This window comes from Coregonus lavaretus (assembly GCF_964263955.1).
Source record: "Coregonus lavaretus genome assembly, contig: HAP1_SCAFFOLD_1901, whole genome shotgun sequence".
Classification (NCBI taxonomy): Eukaryota; Metazoa; Chordata; class Actinopteri; order Salmoniformes; family Salmonidae; genus Coregonus; species Coregonus lavaretus.
This window is the reverse complement of record NW_028166334.1, coordinates 8,368-33,324: the sequence shown is the minus strand read 5'-3', so window position 1 is coordinate 33,324 and position 24,957 is coordinate 8,368. Positions and strand designations below refer to the sequence as shown.

The 24,957-nt window shown below is 41.9% G+C and overlaps 1 protein-coding gene across 1 annotated transcript; it reads right to left on the bottom strand.

Annotated features, from left to right (window-relative positions):
* Positions 1-178: 178 nt before the first annotated feature.
* Positions 179-3,868, bottom strand: LOC311114871 (uncharacterized protein). Its single transcript, XM_084190103.1, has 5 exons — positions 3,780-3,868; positions 2,062-2,539; positions 1,569-1,769; positions 1,360-1,489; positions 179-1,260 (listed from the first exon to the last, which is right to left on the bottom strand). The coding sequence occupies exons 2-5, from the start codon at positions 2,435-2,437 to the stop codon at positions 774-776; spliced, it is 1,194 nt and encodes a 397-aa protein (XP_084046229.1). The 5' UTR covers positions 2,438-2,539; positions 3,780-3,868; the 3' UTR covers positions 179-773.
* Positions 3,869-24,957: the final 21,089 nt, after the last annotated feature.

Here is a 24,957-nt window from a genome sequence, read left to right as displayed (position 1 = left end):
CTTGTTGACAATATTACCGGGCAGAGCAGATTACTATTCAATTTGAGAAGGGCGCTCCTCCCTCATCGCTTTTACCCGGTCACGTCACAGGCCACCCCGGTTCAGCTTAGTCAAACTCCCTCAGTGACATAAATCACATACTACGCCATTGATTCTGTCAGAAATAAAGAAATTCATGCTGGTTAATAAAATTAAAGCTTTAATACAAGTATTTCAGCAATCCAGGTTTCAATACAATCATTGACAAAGTACTGGCTGGATATGTTCCCAATGTTACAATCATGGAGATTGAGAGAGGGCTATAACTGGCCTACTCATTATATCAATAAACTGGGCTATCCAATACCAGATGAGTAGGTGAAATGAAGGGATGGCCTTATCCAAAGAACAGAATTAAGACTCATTTCTACATTGTAGGTTTTTCAATATAATCAGTTCTCTTTCGACTGACTTGATTTCCACTTCAACAAAGCTGCGTTCGTCACCTCTGTGCTGACTGACAAAAAAATCTAACTTCAACTGATTGAATTTATCAGTAGGCAACAGCTGCAACACTCAAAAACTAAACTAAAATTATAAACCAAAATGCTGTGACGTCACTGAACGCCTCCCTCTCAGTGGGGTTCTGTGGGCCAGACCAGAGTTGTGTCTAAACATCACAATGTTCCACAACGTTACTAAGACAGTTCCGCTCCCAGCTTCCCCACCGGAAGAAATGTTTAGCGAAGTCCGAAACCTGTGTTAAGCATTGCTTGTTTAACCGTTAAACGTCTTCAAATCTGTCCTGTGGTGTTGAAGCCGCTGGAGATGGTCTCATAACCAACGGAGACGAGTGTGAGAACACTGCTCTCCACATCCTCCGGCTGACAATGCTCTTGATCCTGCTGCTGGGTTGTATCCATGGCAACACCAACCGGAGCTCCAGACTCCTGCAGCCGCACCTTCTTCCTGCCTCTGCCCCTTCCTTTGCCCTTCCCTGCCCCTTTCCCTTGACCTTTAACAACGCCCGCCGACCGGTGCGGGTTGTCGTTGCCTCGGGGCTTGCGCTGACGGCGGCGCATGCGTCTCATTGGCGGGCCGGTGTCGACGGGATCGGTTGCTGCGGCGCCGGACAGGATGCGAATTTGTTTGTCGATCACCATGGTGATCATGTCGAGGGCGGCGTCGAGCATCCCGAGGCCCAGGCCGTGAGTCACGTTGTCGAACAACGCACTGTTGACCGGGTCACGGAAGCACTTCCTCATCGCCTCCAGGTGGCTCCTATCCCAGAACAAAGATGTGTTAGGGTTTGTCTCACTGTACAGAAAACGTATAGATCATAGTCAACTCATGATTACACCGTGCTGTAACCACACTAACCTGGTTTCTATAACCTTGGACCAGTGTTGGACAGGGTTGGTCTCTGGTATAAGCTGCTTGGCCATGTTGCCAAAGTCCATGTAGTCATGGGCAAAGTCCTTCATGTCGTTATACAGGGCTTTGGTGTCACCTGGAAAACACAACAACAATCTTAAAGCACGAGAGATGCACACACACGCACGCGCACACGCACGCACACACGCGCTTACCCTCTGTGAGCTTGGAAAAGGAGGAAGACACAGATGTAGTAGTGCTAGGAGTAAGGCCCAGTATATTTAGAGACTCCTGCAGGGTTTTCTTGCTGGCCGGGCCACGGCTGACCCTGGTGTAGGCTGCTAGCGAACGCAGAGACATCTTCTCTGGAGCCTCCAGACGACGCTTGATCTCGTCATAGGGAATCAGGTACTTACCTAGGACCAGAGGAACAACAGATGAATGATCAAATTGTGTTGAATTTTCCACTTATTCCATACTACAGCAGGTGAGGCCAACCTTCCACCTGGAGAGCTACTGGGTGTGCAGGGTTTTGCTCCAGCACTGCTCTAACAACTGATTCAGGTAATCATGGTCCTGAGGAGCAGTTGATTAGTAGAATCAGGTGTGTTTGAGTAGTAGTGCCGGAACATCCTGCAGGAAGAGAGGTTTCCAGTAGGAGGGGCCACCCCTGGCCTAATTCCCTCCATCTCTGGCTGTGGTACTTACGGGCCTTGGAACTCTTCATGTTGGGGTCCAGGAGAGACGACACCTCTGCAAATGGAACATGGGGTACGTGGTTGTGGTTTGGAGCGGCAACCTGGGTCATGTCCCCTGCCGGGATCTGAATCTGGGCTTGCATCTGGTTCACGTCCCCAATTCGCTGCTGGTCCTGTCCCTGTCCATCCCCCAGCACCATGGAGGGGAGGTTGGATAACCCTGGTAACCCTGTCAGCCCCCCGACCATTATCTGCTGCGACCCCCCATGTCCTACAGAGTTGGTCTGTTCTGAGGAGACTTGGAAGATGCCCATGACAGGCTTAACCACTCTGAACACCATGTTGCCCTGGGAGTCCACCCCCGCCAGGCTGGGATTTGGTTCCATTTGCTCTGATGTCACTTCCTCTTCACTTCCTGGGTGACTGTTTTGTGCTGAGAGTTTCTCCTGAACCTTTCTGTATTTGTCGCAGTGTCAGTTTTGGGTAGTCTATAAGACAGAAAAAACACAAACGGGGGTCTACAGAGTAATGGTCATCATCAATAAACTATTGCAATAATAAAAATAACAGAAATATCTGTGATTCCCCAAGTACCTCAACTCAACAATTAATTCATCCAGACTAGAGTTTTCTTTTTATGAACCTCTGTCTCATCGAGTCGCTATGCAGTCGATACTTCACAAATGTGAATTCTTAAACCCTTACGTGTACCCGTTTGTCCGCCGTTGTTGTGTGCCTTTGTTTGCTGAAATCCATACCTTTTAATAAAACGTTAATCAAATACAACCACCGACTGTTTCCTGGTTGATGTTCAATTGGCACGTGCAGCGTTGCCATTTTAGAGCAACAGCAATGAGGAAAAACTCGGTGGTTGTTTTTCATCAACGTTTTATTAAAAAGTACGGTTTTCAGCACACAAAGAAAGGCACGCAGAGGAGAAACATAGGTACATGATACGGGTTTAAGAATTCACACTTTTGAAGTATCGACTGCTTGGCGAGTCGGAGGTTCGTTTGAAAAACCCTAGTCTGCGCACAACTCCGTGAATCATCGTGGAGTTGAGCTACTTGACTACGATTTAAATAAATAATTACCACCAGTCGCAGATATGTATCCTCTTTCCCACCCTCTCCAATTCAGCAATGTATATTACTTATATTTAATATTCTATTCTGGTAAATAATGAATGTCTATAACATGTATATGACATATTGTGGGCTCATAATAAGAACGTTTTGTCATCATGCAAAAAACAACATTAGGAGTTTTGACGTCACATTCTAAATCGCCCTCTTTTGGTCACCCGCGCGCTCGGCTGCTTAAGCGCACACCCGAGGCGCTCCAGCCGTGCTTCGCAAGCAAACTAGGTATTTTCTATATGGCAGGACACCTGCTTCCTATGTAAATCCAACACGATGCATTCATTTAAATACTCAGATGATAGATTGGGCCCAATAAAGTTTGTTACATGTCCACAGTAACTGCTCCCATTGCAAATTACCCGAACCACAGTCACAATTACTTTTAGTGAAATGTAAACCGTCAATATTCGCTGTCTTCGTCTAAACCTAAACATGGCTGGCTAGGCCTCAAAGGGGGAAGGTTGCGCCTTTGATTAGGCCGAAGCAACGTGATATACAATATAATACAACAAATTCATAACAGGTTGTACAACATTTTCCCTCTAACCTTCACTGCAGTGCAACTAGTGAGGGTTTTCCGACTCACCACTTTGCTGTTTGCGTTTTCCTAACGGCCAGCTGATCCTAGAACGGTGCGTGTGGAGACAGGAGACATTTTCCTTCTTCTCCAGATCTGTTTCGGCGGGTTGCAAATCAGCTCTAGATCTTTTTCTTCTTCTTCGATAAGGTTTAACGGCGGTTGGCAACCAATAAATGTTGCATTACCGCCACCTACTAGACTGGAGTATAACTCCCTTATACTTTGCTTGAAAAATACATAAATAGACAAATACCCTACCATCTAAAACTACACTCAATAATATATATATATATATATATATATATATATATATATACGGTACCAGTCAAAAGTTTGGACACATCTACTCATTCAAGGGTTTTCCTTAATTTTTTACTATTTTCTACATTGTAGAATAATAGTGAAGACATCAAAACTATGAAATAACACATATGGAATCATGTAGTAACCAAAAAAGTGTTAAACAAATCAAAATATATGCCATATTTGAGATTCTTCAAAGTAGCCGTCCTTTGCCTTGACGACAGCTTTACACACTCTTGGCATTCTCTCAACCAGCCACCTGGAATGCTTCTCCAACAGTCTTGAAGGAGTTCCCACATATGCTGAGCACTTGTTGGCTGCTTTTCCTTCACTCTGCCATCCGACTCATCCCAAACCATCTCAATTGGGTTGAGGTCGGGGGATTGTGGAGGCCAGGTCATCTGATGCAGCACTCCATCACTCTCCTTCTTGGTCAAATAGCCCTTACACAGCCTGGAGGTGTGTTGGGTCATTGTCCTGTTGAAAAACAAATGATAGTCCCACTAAGCGCAAACCAGATGAGATGGCATATCGCTGCAGAATGCTGTGGGAGCCATGCTGGTTAAGTGTGCCTTGAATTCTAAATAAATCACTGACGGTTGTTTAACACTTATTTGGAAACTACATGATTCCATATTTACATTTTTACATTTGAGTAATTTAGCAGACGTGCTTATCCAGAGCGACTTACAGTTAGTGAGTGCATAAATTTTTTTTCATACTGTGTTATTTCATAGTTTTGATGTATTCACTATTATTCTTAAATGTAAAAAATTGTAAAAATAAAGAAAAACCTTTGAATGAGTACAGTGGGGAAAAAAAGTATTTATTCAGCCACCAATTGTGCAAGTTCTCCCACTTAAAAAGATGAGAGAGGCCTGTAATTTTCATCATAGGTACACGTCAACTATGACAGACAAATTGAGATTTTTTTTCTCCTGAAAATCACATTGTAGGATTTGTAATGAATTTATTTGCAAATTATGGTGGAAAATAAGTATTTGGTCACCTACAAACAAGCAAGATTTCAGGCTCTCACAGACCTGTAACTTCTTCTTTAAGAGGCTCCTCTGTCCTCCACTCGTTACCTGTATTAATGGCACCTGTTTGAACTTGTTATCAGTATAAAAGACACCTGTCCACAACCTCAAACAGTCACACTCCAACCTCCACTATGGCCAAGACCAAAGCGCTGTCAAAGGACACCAGAAACAAAATTGTAGACCTGCACCAGGCTGGGAAGACTGAATCTGCAATAGGTAAGCAGCTTGGTTTGAAGAAATCAACTGTGGGAGCAATTATTAGGAAATGGAAGACATACAAGACCACTGATAATCTCCCTCGATCTGGGGCTCCACGCAAGATCTCACCCCGTGGGGTCAAAATGATCACAAGAAAAGTGAGCAAAAATCCCAGAACCACACGGGGGGACCTAGTGAATGACCTGCAGAGAGCTGGGACCAAAGTAACAAAGCCTACCATCAGTAACACACTACGCCGCCAGGGACTCAAATCCTGCAGTGCCAGACGTGTCCCCCTGCTTAAGCCAGTACATGTCCAGGCCCGTCTGAAGTTTGCTAGAGTGCATTTGGATGATCCAGAAGAGGATTGGGAGAATGTCATATGGTCAGAGGAATGGGCCAAAATACCAGCAACAGTGTGTGAAAACCTTGTGAAGACTTACAGAAAACGTTTGACCTGTGTCATTGCCAACAAAGGGTATATAACAAAGTATTGAGAAACGTTTGTTATTGACCAAATACTTATTTTCCACCATAATTTGCAAATAAATTCTTTAAAAATCCTACAATGTGATTTTCTGGATTTTCTTTTCTCATTTTGTCTGTCATAGTTGACGTGTACCTATGATGAAAATTACAGGCCTCTCTCATCTTTTTAAGTGGGAGAACTTGCACAATTGGTGGCTGACTAAATACTTTTTTTCCCCACTGTAGGTGTGTCCAAACCTTTGACTGGTACTGTATATATACAGTGAGGGAAAAAAGTATTTGATCCCCTGTAAGTTTGCCCACTGACAAAGAAATTATCAGTCTATAATTTTAATGGTAGGTTTATTTGAACAGTGAGAGACAGAATAACAACAAAAAAATCCAGAAAAACGCATGTCAAAAATGTTATAAATTGATTTGCATTTCAATGAGGGAAATAAGTATTTGACCCCCTCTCAATCAGAAAGATTTCTGGCTCCCAGGTGTCTTTTATACAGGTAACGAGCTGCGATTAGGAGCACACTCTTAAAGGGAGTGCTCCTAATCTCAGTTTGTTACCTGTATAAAAGACACCTGTCCACAGAAGCAATCAATCAATCAGATTCCAAACTCTCCACCATGGCCAAGACCAAAGAGCTCTCCAAGGATGTCAGGGACAAGATTGTAGACCTACACAAGGCTGGAATGGGCTACAAGACCATCGCCAAGCAGCTTGGTGAGAAGGTGACAACAGTTGGTGTGATTATTCGCAAATGGGAGAAACACAAAAGACCTGTCAATCTCCCTCGGCCTGGGGCTCCATGCAAGATCTCACCTCGTGGAGTTGCAATGATCATGAGAACAGTGAGGAATCAGCCCAGAACTACACGGGAGGATCTTGTCAATGATCTCAAGGCAGCTGGGAGCATAGTCACCAAGAAAACAATTGGTAACACACTATGCCGTGAAGGACTGAAATCCTGCAGCGCCCGCAAGGTCCCCCTGCTCAAGAAAGCACATATACAGGGCCGTCTGAAGTTTGCCAATGAACATCTGAATGATTCAGAGGAGAACTGGGTGAAAGTGTTGTGGTCAGATGAGACCAAAATCGAGCTCTTTGGCATCAACTCAACTCGCCGTGTTTGGTGGAGGAGGAATGCTGCCTATGACCCCAAGAACACCATCCCCACCGTCAAACATGGAGGTGGAAACATTATGCTAAGGGAGTGTTTTTCTGCTAAGGGGACAGGACAACTTCACCGCATCAAAGGGACGATGGACAGGGCCATGTACCGTCAAATATTGGGTGAGAACCTCCTTCCTTCAGCCAGGGCATTGAAAATGGGTCGTGGATTGGGTATTCCAGCATGACAATGACAAAAAATTAACTGTTAATTTGCTACGTGAGGCTTATTTGATCTAATAGACATTTCATAATGGTTAGGTTGTTACCAATACACTGATATAAGTGGATGCATGTGGCATTTCAGCAACTTTATATCAGAGTTGTGCCTGTTGTTATAGAGATAAAGGACTCATCATGGACATAACCCATTTTAGCATGGACACTGCCATTTTGGGCTTCCACCATTTTAAAGTAGTCAACTGGGTAGGTTTTCCTATGAGCTAGAAGCAATCAGCCAATAAAGAAAAACAAAATGGACTACTTTAAAATGTATATAACCTCAATAGCGCTGCCCATGCTGTCACAGATGCTATAATGGTGTATCCGGTGTGAATTGGCTAGCTAGTTAGCGGTGCGCGCTAGTGGCATTTCAGTCGGTGACATCACTTGCTCTTAGACCTTGAAGAAGTTGTTTCCCTTGCTTTGCATGGGTTGTGGCTTTTGAGGAGCAATGGGTAACGATGCTTCGAGGGTGACGGTTGTTGGTGTTCAGAGGATCCTAGGTTGGGGCGAAGAGATCGAGGGACAGAAGCAACACTCTTAAATTGTTGTGATGCAAAAATTCTAGCAAAATGTATAGCGCATAGAATTAAAAAGGTATTGTCGGACATTGTTCATTCTAATCAGACAGGTTTTTTACATGGAAGATACATTGGATATAATATAAGGCAAGTACTGGAAACAATAGAACACTATGGAAAATCTGGGAAACCAGGCCTGCTATTCATAGCAGACTTCGAAAAGGCATTTGATAAAGTACAACTGGGGTTTATATATAAATGCCTGGAGCATTTCAATTTTGGAGAATCTCTCATAAAATGGGTTAAAATCATGTATAGTAACCTTAGGTGTAAAATAGTAAATAATTGCTATTTCTCAGAAAGTTTTAAACTGTCAAGAGGAGTGAAACAAGGTTGTCCACTATCGGCATATCTATTTATTATGGCCATCGAGATGTTAGCTATTAAAATCAGATCCAACAATAATATCAAGGGATTAGAAATCCTGGGCCTAAAAACAAAGGTGTCATTGTACGCTGATGATTCATGTTTTCTTTTAAATCCACAACTTGAATCCCTCCACAGCCTCATAGAGGATCTAGATACATTTTCTAACCCCTCTGGATTACAACCAAATTATGATAAATGTACTATATTATGTATTGGATCACTGAAAAATACAATCTTTATATTACCATGTAGTTTACCAATAAAATGGTCTGATGGTGATGTAGATATACTCGGAATACATATCCCAAATGAAATAAATGATCTCACTCCAATAAACTTCAATAGAAAGTTAGCAAAAATAGATAAGATCTTAATACCATGGAATGGTAAATACCTGTCAATTTGTGGAAAAATCACCCTGATTAACTCTTTAGTATTATCCCAGTTTACCTATTTGCTTATGGTCTTGCCTACGCCTAGCGAATCGTTTTTAAAATTATGAGAAAAAAATATTCAATTTTATTTGGAACGGCAAACCAGACAAAATGAAACTAGCCTATTTATATAATGAATATGAATTGAGAGGACAGAAATGATTAAATATTAAAGCATTAGACCTATCACTAAAAGCTTCAGTTATACAAAAGTTATACTTAAATCCGAACTGGTTCTCTAGCAAATTAGTAAGATTGTCTCACCCAATGTTCAAGAATGGCCTTTTTCCCTTTTCAGATTACAACCTCTCACTTTCAGTTATTTGAAAAGGAAATCATCTCCCACATATCACTATTTCTAAAACAAGCCATAGAAAGTTGGTTGCAATTTCAATTTAATCCTCCAGAAAGTACAGAACAAATAATGCAACAAATATTGTGGTTAAACTCAAATATACTAATTGATAAAAAACCTTTTTCTTTTGACAAAATGTTTAAAAAAGGTATAATCTTCGTAAATGATACAGGGAATTTTTACTAGGATTAAATGTCAGGAATTGTGAAAAACTGAGTTTAAATGTATTTGGCTAAGGTGTATGTGAACTTCCGACTTCAACTGTATCATCGGTAGGACTGGTGGAGTTATGTCACACATGCAGCTAACAAAAACATATGGAAATGTCTGCTCTACCCAAAATTACAACCAAATAATTGCAGCATTACCGCAAAAATGGAAGAGGAAAGTGGAAGGGGGAAAAAGTAAGGAACTTGTCTGTCGGCCTTGCATTAAATAACATAATTGGTTAAAGAAAACTGTGATAAATAAAAAAGTATACCAGTTTCATTTAAGGACCAAAGGATTGACAGCCATCCCATATAGATTGCAAAATAGTTGGGAAGAGATTTTTGAAGTACCGATCCCATGGCATAGTGTTTATGAACTGATACGCAAAACGACGCCGGATTCAAAACTTAGAATGTTTCAATTTAAATTATTATATAAAATTCTTGCTACCAATAGAATGTTATTTATATGGGGGATACAATCTTCCCAGCTCTGCAGATTTTGCTTCGAAGAGACAGAATCATTAGATCATTTGTTTTGGTACTGTCCATTTGTAGCTTGTTTTTGGACACAGGTCCAGGAATGGCTAAAGGATTGCAATATTTACCTGGAGCTAACCCTGCAGATAGCATTACTGGGTGATCTGAAAAGTCATAGTCAATCGATCAATAATATAATAATACTTTTAGCAAAAATGTTTATTTTCAATCTGTAGAAACAATGAGAATAGAAAGGTTCAGAACTTTTGTAAAACATCACAGTTGTTGGGAGGCAGTTGTTGATGTGTTCCGAGGGTCCCTGGTTCGAGCCCAGGTTGGGGCAAAGAGAGGAACGGAAGCACAATTGATGCTGTTGTCCTGGATCACTGGTTGCTGCGGAGATGGAGAATGTCAAAGGGGGTGAGTGTAACCGGTGTGAAATGGCTAGCTAGTTAGCGGTGCACGCTAGTGGCATTTCAGTCGGTAACAATGCTTCGTGGGAGGCAGTTGTCGACGTGTTCAGAAGGTCCCTGGTTCAAGCCCAGGTTGGGGCGAGGAGAGGGATGGAAGCAATACTGTTACAATGGCACAAATACAAAGATGAGTCCTCTATCCATTTCTATGGCCTGTTGTTCACATGCATATCTGCCCTCTCATTGGCTAGAATGGTCCCACCTGATCTTGCCTCACCTGCCTTCCATCTTTGAGGACATGTATTTCCATTTTTAGAGTGATCACTCAAATATCTTGTCAATATAATAGACAACTAACCATTGTTCATAACCAGCTAGCTTGTTCTAGTTACTACATTAGCTAACTAGCAGCTAGCTAGCCAACTGATATAGTTAACAGTTATTTGAAACTTTATGCCATTGCCATTTGGAACTTTATGAAATGCTCCGGACAGGTAAATTCGCCAAATAATTTGGCAAATTAGTCGTCGAGTTGCTGCAGCTAACAGGAGCTAAAAGTGGAACCACTGAAAAAGAGTAGCTATGTCGTCTGGTTTCAGGAGTTTGGAAAACGTGAGGCACCAGAAAGCAAACGTCTTAGTGGTTAAGAGCATTGTGCCAGTAACCGAAAGGTCGCTGGTTCTAATCCCCGAGCCGACTTGGTGAAAAATCTGTCGATGTGCCCTTGAGCAAGGCACTTAACCCTAATTGCTCCTGTAAGTCGCTCTGGATAAGAGCGTCTTCTAAATGACTAAAATGTAAATGTTTTCAAAACAAATGTAGCAGAGATTTTCTTCCTTCTTTTTGTGAGAGGTTACCGAGATCAGAGAGGAAGAGGCGAAGCGAGAGGGAGAACTGGGCCCAAAATCTGTCTTCTCCAGCAGGTGTAGTTTTTTCGGGGGGGGGGGGGGGGTTTCTCACCAAGCCACACGTTTTTGTATGGAGGTCAATGAGAGTGACGTATTTGATTAACAAAAAATGGAATGGCTTATTTGCTACGTGAGGTTTATTTGATCTAATAGAAGTTTTGTAATGTTTAGGTTGTTACGAGTGTACTGATATAAGTAGGACACATGACATCCCGGCAACTTTGAGAAAAAAACACTTTGCTGCGTTTCAAACTCAAAGTAGACAGCCCTCGGCCCTAAACCTTCAGCCCTTGAATGACGTTTTACATCGTCACATCCGAGTGTACCTTAAATGTCCCTTGTCCTAAGCGAGGGAGAGTGATGATCGAAGAGGCAACGTCCTTGGTGGAAATCTTGAAGTTGAGCTTAAAAACAACCAACCTAAAGCTATTCATGTACCTAGTAATCTAACGTATCTAGCTAACACTCCTGTCAGGTAGCTAGCTACAGTTACCCATAGATGGCTAGCTAGTTTTATAGTTTGGTCATTTATTCCAAAACATTTCAGAATTTTAAAAAAATGGCAATCAAACTGCAACCGGTTTCGACTGGGATTCCCCCGAGGGAAAGTGGCTAGCACAAGGGCTGAGCTGGTAAAATAACGTGTTTGGACTGCAGCCTTTATATCGGAGTTGTGTCTGTTGTTCACACACGTATCTGCCATCTCATTGGCTAGAATGGTCCCACCTGATTTTGCCTCCTCCCGACTGCCTTCCATTTTTCAAGACATTTATTTTCATTGTTAGAGCAGCCACTAGAGTGTCTGGTCAATATAATGGGTCATCTGTGCAGAGATACACATTTTCACTGTTGACATCTACAGTGGGGCAAAAAAGTATTTAGTCAGCCACCAATTGTGCAAGTTCTCCCACTTAAAAGGATGAGAGAGGCCTGTAATTTTCATCATAGGTACATGTCAACTATGACAGACAAAATGAGGAAAAAAAATCAAGAAAATCACATTGTAGGATTTTTTATGAATTTATTTGCAAATTATGGTGGAAAATAAGTATTTGGTCAATAACAAAAGTTTCTCAATACTTTGTTATATACCCCTTGTTGGCAATGACACAGGTCAAACGTTTTCTGTAAGTCTTCACAAGGTTTTCACACACTGTTGCTGGTATTTTGGCCCATTCCTCCATGCAGATCTCCTCTAGAGCAGTGATGTTTTGGGGCTGTCGCTGGGCAACACGGACTTTCAACTCCCTCCAAAGATTTTCTATGGGGTTGAGATCTGGAGACTGGCTAGGCCACTCCAGGACCTTGAAATGCTTCTTACGAAGCCACTCCTTCGTTGCCCGGGGGGTGTGTTTGGGATCATTGTCATGCTAAAAGACCCAGCCACGTTTAATCTTCAATGCCCTTGCTGATGGAAGGAGGTTTTCACTCAAAATCTCACGATATATGGCCCCATTCATTCTTTCCTTTACACGGATCAGTCGTCCTGGTCCCTTTGCAGAAAAACAGCCCCAAAGCATGAAGTTTCCACCCCCATGCTTCACAGTAGGTATGGTGTTCTTTGGATGCAACTCAGCATTCTTTGTCCTCCAAACACGATGAGTTGAGTTTTTACCAAAAAGTTATATTTTGGTTTCATCTGACCATATGACATTCTCCCAATCCTCTTCTGGATCATCCAAATGCACTCTAGCAAACTTCAGACGGGCCTGGACATGTACTGGCTTAAGCAGGGGGACACGTCTGGCAATGCAGGATTTGAGTCCCTGGCGGAGTAGTGTGTTACTGATGTTAGGCTTTGTTACTTTGGTCCCAGCTCTCTGCAGGTCATTCACTAGGTCCCCCCGTGTGGTTCTGGGATTTTTGCTCACCGTTCTTGTGATCATTTTGACCCCACGGGGTGAGATCTTGCGTGGAGCCCCAGATCGAGGGAGATTATCAGTGGTCTTGTATGTCTTCCATTTCCTAATAATTGCTCCCACAGTTGATTTCTTCAAACCAAGCTGCTTACCTATTGCAGATTCAGTCTTCCCAGCCTGGTGCAGGTCTACAATTTTGTTTCTGGTGTCCTTTGACAGCTCTTTGGTCTTGACCATAGTGGAGTTTGGAGTGTGACTGTTTGAGGTTGTGGACAGGTGTCTTTTATACTGATAACAAGTTCAAACAGGTGCCATTAATACAGGTAACGAGTGGAGGACAGAGGAGCCTCTTAAAGAAGAAGTTACAGGTCTGTGAGAGCCAGAAATCTTGCTTGTTTGTAGGTGACCAAATACTTATTTTCCACCATAATTTGCAAATAAATTCATTAAAAATCCTACAATGTGATTTTCTGGATTTTTTTTTCTCAATTTGTCTGTCATAGTTGACGTGTACATATGATGAAAATGACAGGCCTCTCTCATCTTTTTAAGTGGGAGAACTTGCACAATTGGTGGCTGACTAAATACTTTTTTTCCCCACTGTATCTCAGTGATCTATACATGCAGTGATTAAATATTGTATCTGTAGATATATGATCTGGTTCTTTCACTAATTGTCACGCCCTGACATAGAGATCTCTAGTTGGTTTGGTCAGGGTGTGAATATCTATGTGAATATCTATGCGAAGATCTATAATGTATATATCTATGTTGGCCGGGTGTGGTTCCCAATCAGAGGCAGCTGTCGATCGTTGTCTCTGATTGGGGATCATACTTAGGCAGGTCCTTTGTCCTTTGTAGCTCAATTGGTAGAGCATGGCGCTTGTAACGCCAGGGTAGTGGGTTCGATCCCCGGGACCGCACGCACGCACGCACGCACGCACGTACGCACGCACGCACGTACGTACGTACGTACGTACGTATGTATGTATGTGTCGCTTTGGATAAAAGCGTCTGCTAAATGGCATATTATATATATTATTAGGCAGCCATGTTGCCTACCTTAGTTGTGGGATCTTGTTTCTGTTTGGCGTGTTTGATGTTTAGCCTGTTGAACTTCACGTTCTGTTGGATTTTGTTATTTTGTCGGTATTTATATAATAAACGACTATGTACGCATACCACGCTGCACCTTGGTCCGATCCTTTACTCAACGAACGTGACAGAAATCATCACTGTGAGGGCTAGTATCTTCAGAATTTCTAAACATCAGGTGATTCCTCACGAAACCAGGGTAAATAAAAATATGTATTTTGGGGATTTTCATTAACTTTAATCCATAGTCCATATTTTTTTTACATTTGTATCTAAAAGCATAAGAGATAATTAATCAAAGTTGGCATATTTATTACATTTTGGCATTATCCAGGCCTCCTTTAAGAGTATTTCATCTGTAGGTGTTACAAAGTAAAATTTGTCTCAAATAATATTTGCTTTGTAGGTCTATAATATGAGAAGCATTTTTATTTCAATAACAATTTTCGTACATTAATTCATGATATGTCAACAATCCTTCCTCCAAATGACCATTCTATGGATTAGATTTCCTGAACATCCCCCAAATCATGGTATTTTTTGTGTCCTGGTTTTGTGTGAAATCACCCCATTTCCTTTTGTGACTACCTGGCCTTAATGTACAGTGGTAGTGTTGCCCCATAAACGTATAGAGTTTCCGGTTCAATCATAGGCTACATTAGGAAAGTAATGGTTATGTATGACATTGACCTTAAAATGGGTGTGTGGCCACACTTTTAAGATCCACTCACTCAAGCTTGCACACACACACACACACCTCTTCTCATCGCTGCCTCCATATGGAGGGGGCGGAGATGCCGGTGGAAGAGAGAGTTCCTGTAAACATCTCTTGACAGACACGCACACACTCTGCAGTGGATGATATCGCTGAACACCATCCGTGCCAGCGGCAGGAGATGATAACAATCTGTCACTACACACTGCTGCTGAAGACACCTCCCCCCGCCTCGCTCTCTGTTTGTCTCTGTACCTGTCTGTTTTTCTGTCTGACTCTCTATCTATCTGTTTGTCTGTCTTTCTGTCTCTCTCAAACTTTTTCCTCCCTCTCTCTAGCAGTACAGCATATTCACACATCCTTACAACCCACACAGGGAGGGTTAGTACTGTGTGTGTCTGGCTGCCTCAGAGAGAAGCAGGGATATTATAGGATGGCTTGCAGCAGCCAGTAATGGGTTGTTAAAAAGGAGAGACTTGGAGCTTTGCTGATCCGTTACCATACCAACTGTTTTAGCTGTGGGAATAGGCTCGTTTTGATGGGACGGTTCGGGGATGGGGAGCGGAGGGGTAATGGGATTGGAACCAGAGCCTCTGGGTAGAAGTGTGACACACACAGACCTACAACGACATCATCAAACCTCATGATGTGCGTGTGCTGTTGCCAGTGACTATATCCATCAGAATAGGACAGCCTGATTGCACATGCCTAACTCTAATTCTACAGTCTAATTCTAAATTATAATTATAATGTATTCTACACGTGATTATACCTGGTCACATCCTTCCCTGTCTAACAGTATGAATGTTGTTGTAGGTTTTCAAATGAACAGAGCTCTGTCAACCACTCAGACATGTAGTAACGCCCTTGTGTTGCCATGACAACCAGGCATTTGTACAATCAGCACTGCACCATGTGACTCTTATGCAGTAGGCAAGGTACAAGAAGGGGATGTAACAACAGGAACAAAGAAACATGGACAGGTTGTGTGTGTGTACCCTGTTTTGCTGAGTAGCAACAAGGTAATAGGTAGGTGTGATTCAGCCCAATTCCAATCTCCTCACTAGCCTCCATCATAAGGAGAGACAACAAGGGCCAAAGGAAGGGTACAAATGATCTGATATGAACCATGCCTCTTCTTTGGCTGGAGGAGGTGAAGGAAAGGAGACAAGGAGGGAGAGAGAGAGAGAGAGAAGATAATCATCTTCACATTCCATTGGCTTACAGCTCAGCACAGAGCTAACCGGAGAGTCTGTTCAATGCACGTACACACACGCAATACACACACGCACACAAACTTCAAAGACTTGTGAAGACAAAAACACATTTTGCTTTTAATTTCATGAGGGATCTTATGCCCTGAAGTCAGTGGATAAAAAAGATGAGTAGTTTTACTAATCTCTCTACAATCTAAGAAAAAAAGGTTCCATATAGAACCGAAAAGGGTTCTATCGCTTGCTTCATACCCCTTAAAGTTCTAGAACCCTTTTGTAGGGTTCTTTCATCAGAACCCTAGGGGTTCTTCTTCACTGAACCAAAGGTGGTCCCATTTACAGTGGGGGAAAAAAGTATTTAGTCAGCCACCAATTGTGCAAGTTCTCCCACTTAAAAAGATGAGAGAGGCCTGTAATTTTCATCATAGGTACACGTCAACTATGACAGACAAAAATGAGAAAAAGAATCCAGAAAATCACATTGTAGGATTTGTAATGAATTTATTTGCAAAAAAAATTCCCCACTGTATAACCCGAATGGTACCATTTATTAATTAAGGCTACTAGTAATAAATAGTAATATTTATAGCAAAGAATATAATATAATTCGGGCTGTCAAACGATTAAAATGTAATCGAGTTAATCACAGGATTTGCTATGATTAATCGCAAATTCTGAATTTGCACAAATTAAGCTGTCATTTAAGATTTTTCATAGAAAAACATTACAAGAATATTGACGTATTAATTTTGTCTAAAGTAACAGTTAGCAAAATCAGGTAAATTGAAAAAGCACACTTTCTTTAACCTCAATGTCAACTTGTTTTTACATCAGACAACGCGATTAATCACGATTAAACAGAAATATTTGCACTAAAATTACACAAATATAATAAATAATTAAAGAATGGACAAAAGAATACCAGCATAGTTTTTAGATTGTATTGTCACACTCAAACACAAACAGATCAGGTAATGCAAACGTAATTTGGAAATATGCACTGGTGGCCAGGGAGGCATCTCTTTGTTTGAATGATGGCCCATGCTAATCTTGGTACAAACTCTGGCTGACCTCTTTGTGAAACAGTAGGCCTACAGTATGAGTTGTTGCCTGGCTGGTTCCTGAGAAGAAAAACAAAGGAGCATAAACACAAGTTAATCTTCAGAAATAAACACGAGTTAATCTTCAGAAATAAACATAAATTAATCTTCAGAAATAAACACGAGTTAATCTTCAGAAATAAACATAAGTTAATCTTCAGAAATAAACACGAGATAATCTTCAGAAATAAACACGAGATAATCTTCAGAAATAAACATAAATTAATCTTCAGAAATAAACACGAGTTAATCTTCAGAAATAAACACGAGTTAATCTTCAGAAATAAACATGAGTTAATCTGCCTAAATGAAGACAAAATGCCATGCAGACATATACAGTGCCTTCAGAAAGTATTCATACCCCTTGACCCCTTGTTGTGTTACATCCTGAATTTAAAATTGATTAAATTGGGATAATTTGTCACTGGCCTACACACAATACCCTATAATGTCAAAGTGGAATTATGTTCTTAAATTTTTTTCTAACTTAATTCAAAATGAAAAGCTGAAATGTCTTGAGTCTATAAGGATTCAACCCCTTTGTTATGGGAAGCCTAAATACATTCAGGAGTAGAAATTTGCTTAACAAGTTGTCGTGACTTGACTTACAGTACTTTAATGTATTGACTGTTATTTATCGAATCAACTAACTATGCACAGGGAAAATCCTAGAGGAAAACTTGGTTCAGTCTGCTTTCCACTAGACACTGGGAGATTAATTCAGCTTTCAGCAGGACAATAACCTAAAACACAAGGCCAAATCTACACTGGAGTTGCTTACCAAGAAGACCGTGAATGTTCCTGAGTGGCTGAGTTACAGTTTTGACTTAAATCTACCTGAACATCTATGGCAAGACCTGGAAATGGTTGTCTAGCAATGATCAACAACCAATTAGACAGAGCTTGAAGAATTTTGAAAAGATTAATGGGCAAATGTTGCACGATCCAGGTGTGGAAAGCTCTTAGAGACTTACCTAACAAGACCCACAGCTGTAATCACTGCCAAAGGTGATTCTACAAAGTATTGACTTATGGGTGTGAATACTTAAGTAAATTACATATTTCTGTATTTAATTTTCAATCAATTAGCAAAAAATATCTAAAAACATGTTTTCACTTCGTCACTATGGATATTGTGTGTAGATGGGTGAGAATAAAAATATTGAATCCATTTTGAATTCAGGCTGTAACAACAAAATGGGGAGTAAGTCAAGGGGTGTGAATGCTTCCTGAAGGCACTGTATATATTATGATGTTCCTAGGCTCACTAGCTAGCTAACAAACGGTACCCTATAGAGTTCAAACTCTGAAACAAATGTTTCTATCTAGCCTAAAGTTTATCATTATGCTGATGGATTTATATATTACAACATATCTACCTTAAAAAATGGTGTGCTTGTAGGCTGGAAATGATGTATTATATACTGTATATTCCTCACCTTGACCATAATAAGACTATGTAATTTGTATATTAACAAAGACTAGTGAATTGAATGATCTAACTACATAAGATAATTAGCAATGTGCAAGAGGACTATTAAGTTAAAGGAATAGGCTATAAAGAAAGGTCTGAGAAACTAATATTAAATGCAAGTATTTAATAACATTTAATAACATTATCTGTTTTATGGAAGACTGTTACAGATGAGTGTAAATGCTTTTTTTTAGGCTGGATCATGTTGTTGAGTTGTATTGTTGTATGTTTTAATTCTGTAATGTATTGATTGTTGCTGCCTTCTTGGCCAGGTCTCCTTTGAAAAAGAGTCTCTGGGTCTCAATGGGCTTTTCCTGGTTAAATAAAGGTTAAATTAAAAAACATTGTAAAATGAATGAGTTCCATTATACAAGGGAAAACCATAATAGTGAGGCAGGACTGACTGGCCCCTGAGCAGTCTTTTGTGTTTTTGGGGCAATTCAGGTGACAGATAGCACATAAGTGGGTGAGCAAAGCCTACAAATCCCCCCTTTCCAGACAAAGGCTGTTCATAAATATTCAGATTGTGTCTAGAACAAGAGAGTTTTGTACTTGAAATTCAGTCCAGCGTGTAGGAACCCAATTTCTGATCATTGGGCCCATTGCTTCAGGAGTGTTTTTCAGGGGAGCGTTGTCAATGCACTTTAGAAATGCAAATGTCCTTGGATAACCAAGAAAGTTAAATAGCAATGCCACATTTGTTCTTGTGCGAGCAGAGAAATTAGTTCAGTTCTCAACATTTTGATGAAACATAAATACAGTCAAGAATGACCAGTCACTGTTTTGCTTTGTCTGTTGGTCAGATTGGTTGGTCGGGTCAATGGCAGCCTCAAAGTTTGTCAAGTCAGATAAGATGGATATAAAGAGATCAAATATGAATGCATCATTAAAGTTACACTATCAGAAGTATTACATTTTACTTTTCTTTGAGAAAATAATAACGTTTAGATTGAAATAGCCTACCCCTTCTTGAGAGGAGATTTGCCTTGAAAATGTTAAAACTATAAATCAATTATTGAGTTTAGATGAATAGGAACAGATCATAGAAAGAAAATAAACATTATGTTAATAGCAAAAGCAATAAAATGTTCTGTAAAACAGTTGAAAAACAACATTGAATGTAGTGACATCTGTCTATGTGATGTGAAAATTAAAATGTAGGTTTATATCGGATTAGAATTTGGGAAACTAATGTGTGCAGGTATCTGAATTTGGTTGCAAAATTATTTAAATGTTCTTAACAGACAGGTCATGAAAGGAATTATGTTGCACATTTCAGACTGGTTTCTAAACCAGCAAGGGTCATGCAACTGAAATGTGTTAAAATCCATTAAAATAAAATAATAGAGACATTGCTGCATCTTCAAACATGGACTAAATGGTTTGTGTGACTAAAACACTGTTGTGTTTTTGAAGACAGAGCTGTGGAACGCAACCAACATGACAAAATCACATTCAAAGAAATGCAATACAATTTGGAAGTGAGATCCAAACATCACAGACTGCTTTTGTAAATCAAATATCAATATGAATTCAATAACTTGTAAGCCCAATGTGCCAGGTCCAAGGCCACACCAATTCGTGAAAGATATTCACATTTTACTTATTTAGCAGACGCTCTTATCCAGCGCAATTTACAGAAGCAATTAGGGTTAAGTGCTTTGCTCAAGGGCACATCGACAGATTTTTCACCTAGTCGGCTCGGGGATTTGAACCAGCGACCTTTCGGTTACCGGTTCAACGCTCTTAACCACTAGGCTACCTGAAGAAGTTGGTAGTGACATCATTGGTGGGTGTGGTCAACAGGCAGATTTAACCATATGCACCATTTCAACATAAAGAGATCCTTTGCACATTCACATATTTGTCTAGCATTGTGTGTCACATCAAAGAGAGAATAGTATGATTTAATGTGGCCACCGCACATGGATTTTTGTTGTTATTGGCATAACCTAAAGCAAAACTTGTTAGCCTCTTGTTGAGTAAACGCCGGGGTTATTCTACAAGACAGGACAGACACATTAATCAAGTAAGACATAAGACAATATGGAACATATAACATGGACAAACATAGGCCTATATGGGACAAATAGGAGGAGTTGCCTGGTCAAGCTCTTCTGTAAAAGTCCGTTCAAAATGGGGGAGAATCATAACCTCCCATTCACAATACTAAAATCCACTGGTTTCATTTGAGAGCTGAGTATGGTATAGAAAACCAGCCCGGCTGACATGTTCCCCTCCTAACGTGCACATAAGAGAGATCCATCCAAGGACTCAGCTTTCTGTAGTGCCATGTTAGAAAGACAATCTACAGTAAAAGGTTGTCATAGTGTTGAAATCTGAAATCATCAGAACAGTTCAACTTCGCTGTGTAAACAGCATACAAATGTTAATATAGTCAATGAAATTTGGGCTCCCGAGTGGGGCAGTGGTCTAAGGCACTGCATATCAGTGCTAGAAGCGTCACTACAGACCCTGATTCAATTCCAGTCTGTATCACAATCCGGCAGTCATTGTAAATAAGAATTTGTTCTTAACTGACTTGCCTAGTTAAAAAATAAACTATCCTATGTAGGCTATCAATATACAGCCACCCAGCTGGCTATCATGGCATTCTCTCATTAACTGCAGGCCTTCAATGGGATTGGTGAATGAGGACTTCCAGGCCCAGTAGTTCTCTGCATGATCATCAAACTTAATGAGCCCAGAGTTCACAACGTACTATGTACCTTGCGATGTCACTCATGTCTATTCTGCTGTTGAGGGGTGGCCGTAGATAGATAGCTAGGTCCAGCTGGCCATCCAGATACCTAGAAATAGACAGCTAGGTCCAGATGGCCAGATAGCTAGGTCCAGCCGGCCAGATAGCTGGGTCCGGATGGCTAGATAGCTAGGTACGGCCGGCTGGCGAGATAGCTCGGTGTGGCCGGTCGGCCAGATAGATCTAGCTTTCTGGCCGGTCGGTCGGTCGGCCGGCTGGCCAGATAGCTAGGTCCCGCCGGCCCGCCAGATAGCTAGGACCGGCCTGCTATTTGTCACATACGCCGAATACAACAGGTGTAGACCTTACCGTGAAATGCTTACTTACAAGGCCTTAACCAACAATGCAGTTCAAGGAATAGAGTTTAAAAAATATTTACTAAATAAACTAAAGTAAAAACACCATAAAATTACATAACAATAACGATGCTATATACAGGGGGTACCGGTACCGAGTCAATGTGCGGGGGTACAGGTTAGTTGAGGTACATGTAGGTTGGGGTTAAGTGACTATACATAGATAATAAACAGTGAGTAGCAGAAGCAGTCTTATAGCTTGGGGGTAGAAGCTGTTAAGGAGCCTTTTGGACCTAGTCTTGGCGCTCCGGTACCGCTTGTCTTGCGGTAGCAGAGAGAACAGTCTATGACTTGGGTGACTGGAGTCTTTGACAATTTTTTGTGCCTTCCTCTGACACCGCCTAGTATATAGGTCCTGGATGGCAGGATGCTTGGCCCCAGTGATGTATTGGGCCGTACGCATTACCCTCTGCACCTTATGGTCGGATGCCGAGCAGTATGATGCAACCGGTCAGGATGCTCTCGGTGGTGCAGCTGCATAACTTTTTGAGGATCTGGGGACCCATGCCAAATATTTTCAGTCTCATGAGAGGGACAAGGTGTTGTCGTGCCCTCTTCACGACTGTCTTGGTGTGTTTGGCCATGATAGTTTGTTGGTGATGTGGACACCAAGGAACTTGAAGCTCTCGACCCGCTCCACTACAGCCCCGTCGATGTGAATGGGGGCCTGTTCGGCCCTCCTTTTCCTGTAGTCCACGATCATCTCCTTTGTCTTGCTCACATTAAGGGAGAGGTTGTTGTCCTGGCACCACACTGCCAGGTCTCGGACCTCCTCCCTATAGGCTGTCTCATCGTTGTCGGTGATCAGGCCTACCACTGTTGTGTCATCAGCAAACTTAATGATGGTGTTGTAGTCGTGCTTGGCCACGCAGTCGTGGGTGAACAGGGAGTACAGGAGGGGACTAAGCACACACCCCTGAGGGGCCCCGGTGTTGACGATCAGCGTGGCAGATGTGTTGTTGCCTACCCTTACCACCTGGGGGCGGCCCGTCAGGAAGTCCAGGATCCAGTTGCAGAGGTAGGTGTTTAGTCCCAGGGTCCTTAGCTTAGTGATGAGCTTTGTGGGCACTATGGTGTTGAACGCTGAGCTGTAGTCAATGAACAGCATTCTCACATAGGTGTACCTTTTGTCCAGGTGGGAAAGGGCAGTGTGGAGTGCGATTGAGATTGCGTCATCTGTTGATCTGTTTTTGCGGTATGCGAATTGGAGTGGGTTTAGGGTTTCCGGGATGATGGTGTTGATGTGAGCCATGACCAGCCTTTCAAAGCACTTAATGGCTACCAACGTGGGTGATCCAGGGCGGTAGTCATTTAGGCAGGTTACCTTCGCATTCTTGGAGACAGGGACTATGGTGGTCTGCTTGAAACATGTGGGTATTACAGACTCGGTCAGAGAGAGGTTGAAAATGTCAGTGAAGACTGGCTGGCAGGCCAGCCAGATAGCCAGGTCCGACCGGCCAGCCAGATAGGTAGGTCTGGCAGGCCAGATGGTGTCATCCTATGACAGTGCCACCTTGAAAGTCACTGATCTCTTCAGTACGGGCCATTCTTCTGCCAATGTTTGTTTATGGTGATTGCATGGCTGTGTGCTCGATTTTATACACGTCAGCAACGGGTGTGGCTGAAATATCTGAACCCACTCATTTGAATGGGTTGTCCACATACTTTTGGCCATGTAGTGTATGACCCCTGACAGTCACCTAACATGAAAGACCAATCACAATGTTCTTAGAAATAAAATGAATTTAGTGCAGTGATTTAAATAAACAGGAACGTCAGAATTATGTGTTACAGGACACTAGCAATATTCGTCGTCCAGGGTAGGGGAGGGAATGGCCGGCAGGGGATGTAGCTCAATTGGTAGAGCATGGTGTTTGCAACGCCAGGGTTGTGGGTTCGATAAAATAATGTATGCGCTGACTGTAAGTCGCTTTGGATAAGAGCGTCTGCTAAATGACTAAAAATGTAAATGTAAACAAAAAAATTATTTTTCCACTTTAAAAATATACATATTTTCGCGAACACCCTGCAGTACCTCTATGGACCCCTAGGTGGCCTCGGACCACCGGTTGAATACCCATGATTTAGTCGCCTTAATTCTGACCATCCTACAAGGGTAAAAACTCCAATAAGTTTTGAACAGATTGTGATAGAGACATGGGGTTTGGACCATTGGTTTTCTTAGAGGTTTATTTACACAATTAACATATTAGTTTACCCATTGGTCAAAATATGCGTTTTTAATTGGACATCTTGTTAATTAATTGATTCATTCTACGAATATATATTCTCTATGGCATATCTATTGATATTATATTAATATCTATCTGGCCTACCTATCTATCTGGTCTTATCTTCCTTTGAACTGACAGTAGTACCAGTAGTAATAGACCTCACAGCAGTACGGGTGAGACGTGTTGATACACTCGAACTCCTTTTCATATTGTCCGCTCAAGTCATGTAGTAACCAAGGCACGTATCGTGTCCGCAACCCAGGTACGTCTCGGTGGTCCTCGGTCGATGGGGGCTGGACCTCAGTGTTGTTCTGCGGGCCAGCGGTGGGTATCGCCGCGGGGATGGCTTCAATCGCGTTGGACTTCACCTTCTTGCCTCCGGTGGCGACGCAGAGAACGCTCAGTGGCTCCAGGTATATGAGAAGCAGCAATAGGTGCCGTATCCCCATGGTGTGGTTAACTTGTCAATTTGAGAGTTGCCACATTCTGCAGCAGCACACCGGACAATTAGATCTCAATCGAAAGTGGTGGTAGTCGCCTCCTCCACTCAAGGCGCGGAGGTGGTGTGGGTGTGTGACTGACCGTGTCTGTGTGTGTGTGTGTGTGTTTCTGTTCACTCGAAGGGGTGTGTGTTCTTCTGTCACCTCATCTCGTCAGAGAGAGAAGACGAAAGGAGAGGTTTTGGTCGAAACGGGAGATGTTTCTGTGGTGTCATTCATAAAATCAGCCTACCCAGCCTACACCTTCGCGCGCTCTATTGGCATCCTCTGTCGAGTCCGTGCGCGGTGGAGAATAGCGATCCACCACGCGGGCAGTTTGTGACAGAGATGGGAGAGGTGTGTCATTTCGTTACCAGGCTATGACACTGACACAGCGCCCAGGATGGATCTAACCACCCGGAAAATTATGTTTCTGATCGGCCTCAGCTGCCTCTGGCTCCAAGTGCTTTCCGAGGTAAGCTACTACGATCACTAGTCAATTTAGTGGTCGCTATGTGCTATAATTGCGTTCCTTTTCAAGGTGCGCCCTTTTTTCTCACACTTTCATATCCAGTATGTAGGCTATGTTTACTCTTGCGGATATCTTGGGCCAAGTCTTTCTTGCAAAATAGATTAGATCTAAATTAAATTAACCTGGAGAAATACGGTCAAATAAAACCACAGTGCCCCTTTTCTTTTGCATATTTTCTCCACGGACGTAACGGTCGTTA

What these genes read in the sequence shown, in the direction of transcription:
- LOC311114871 (XM_084190103.1), bottom strand. Translation starts at nt 2,437, where the DNA reads ATGGAACCAAATCCCAGCCTGGCGGGGGTGGACTCCCAGGGCAACATG. An exon ending in CATGAAGAGTTCCAAGGCCC is followed by an intron (nt 1,770 to 2,061) that starts GTAAGTACCACA and finishes CTCTGGTCCTAG; the next exon opens with GTAAGTACCTGATTCCCTAT. An exon ending in CTTTTCCAAGCTCACAGAGG is followed by an intron (nt 1,490 to 1,568) that starts GTAAGCGCGTGT and finishes TGTGTTTTCCAG; the next exon opens with GTGACACCAAAGCCCTGTAT.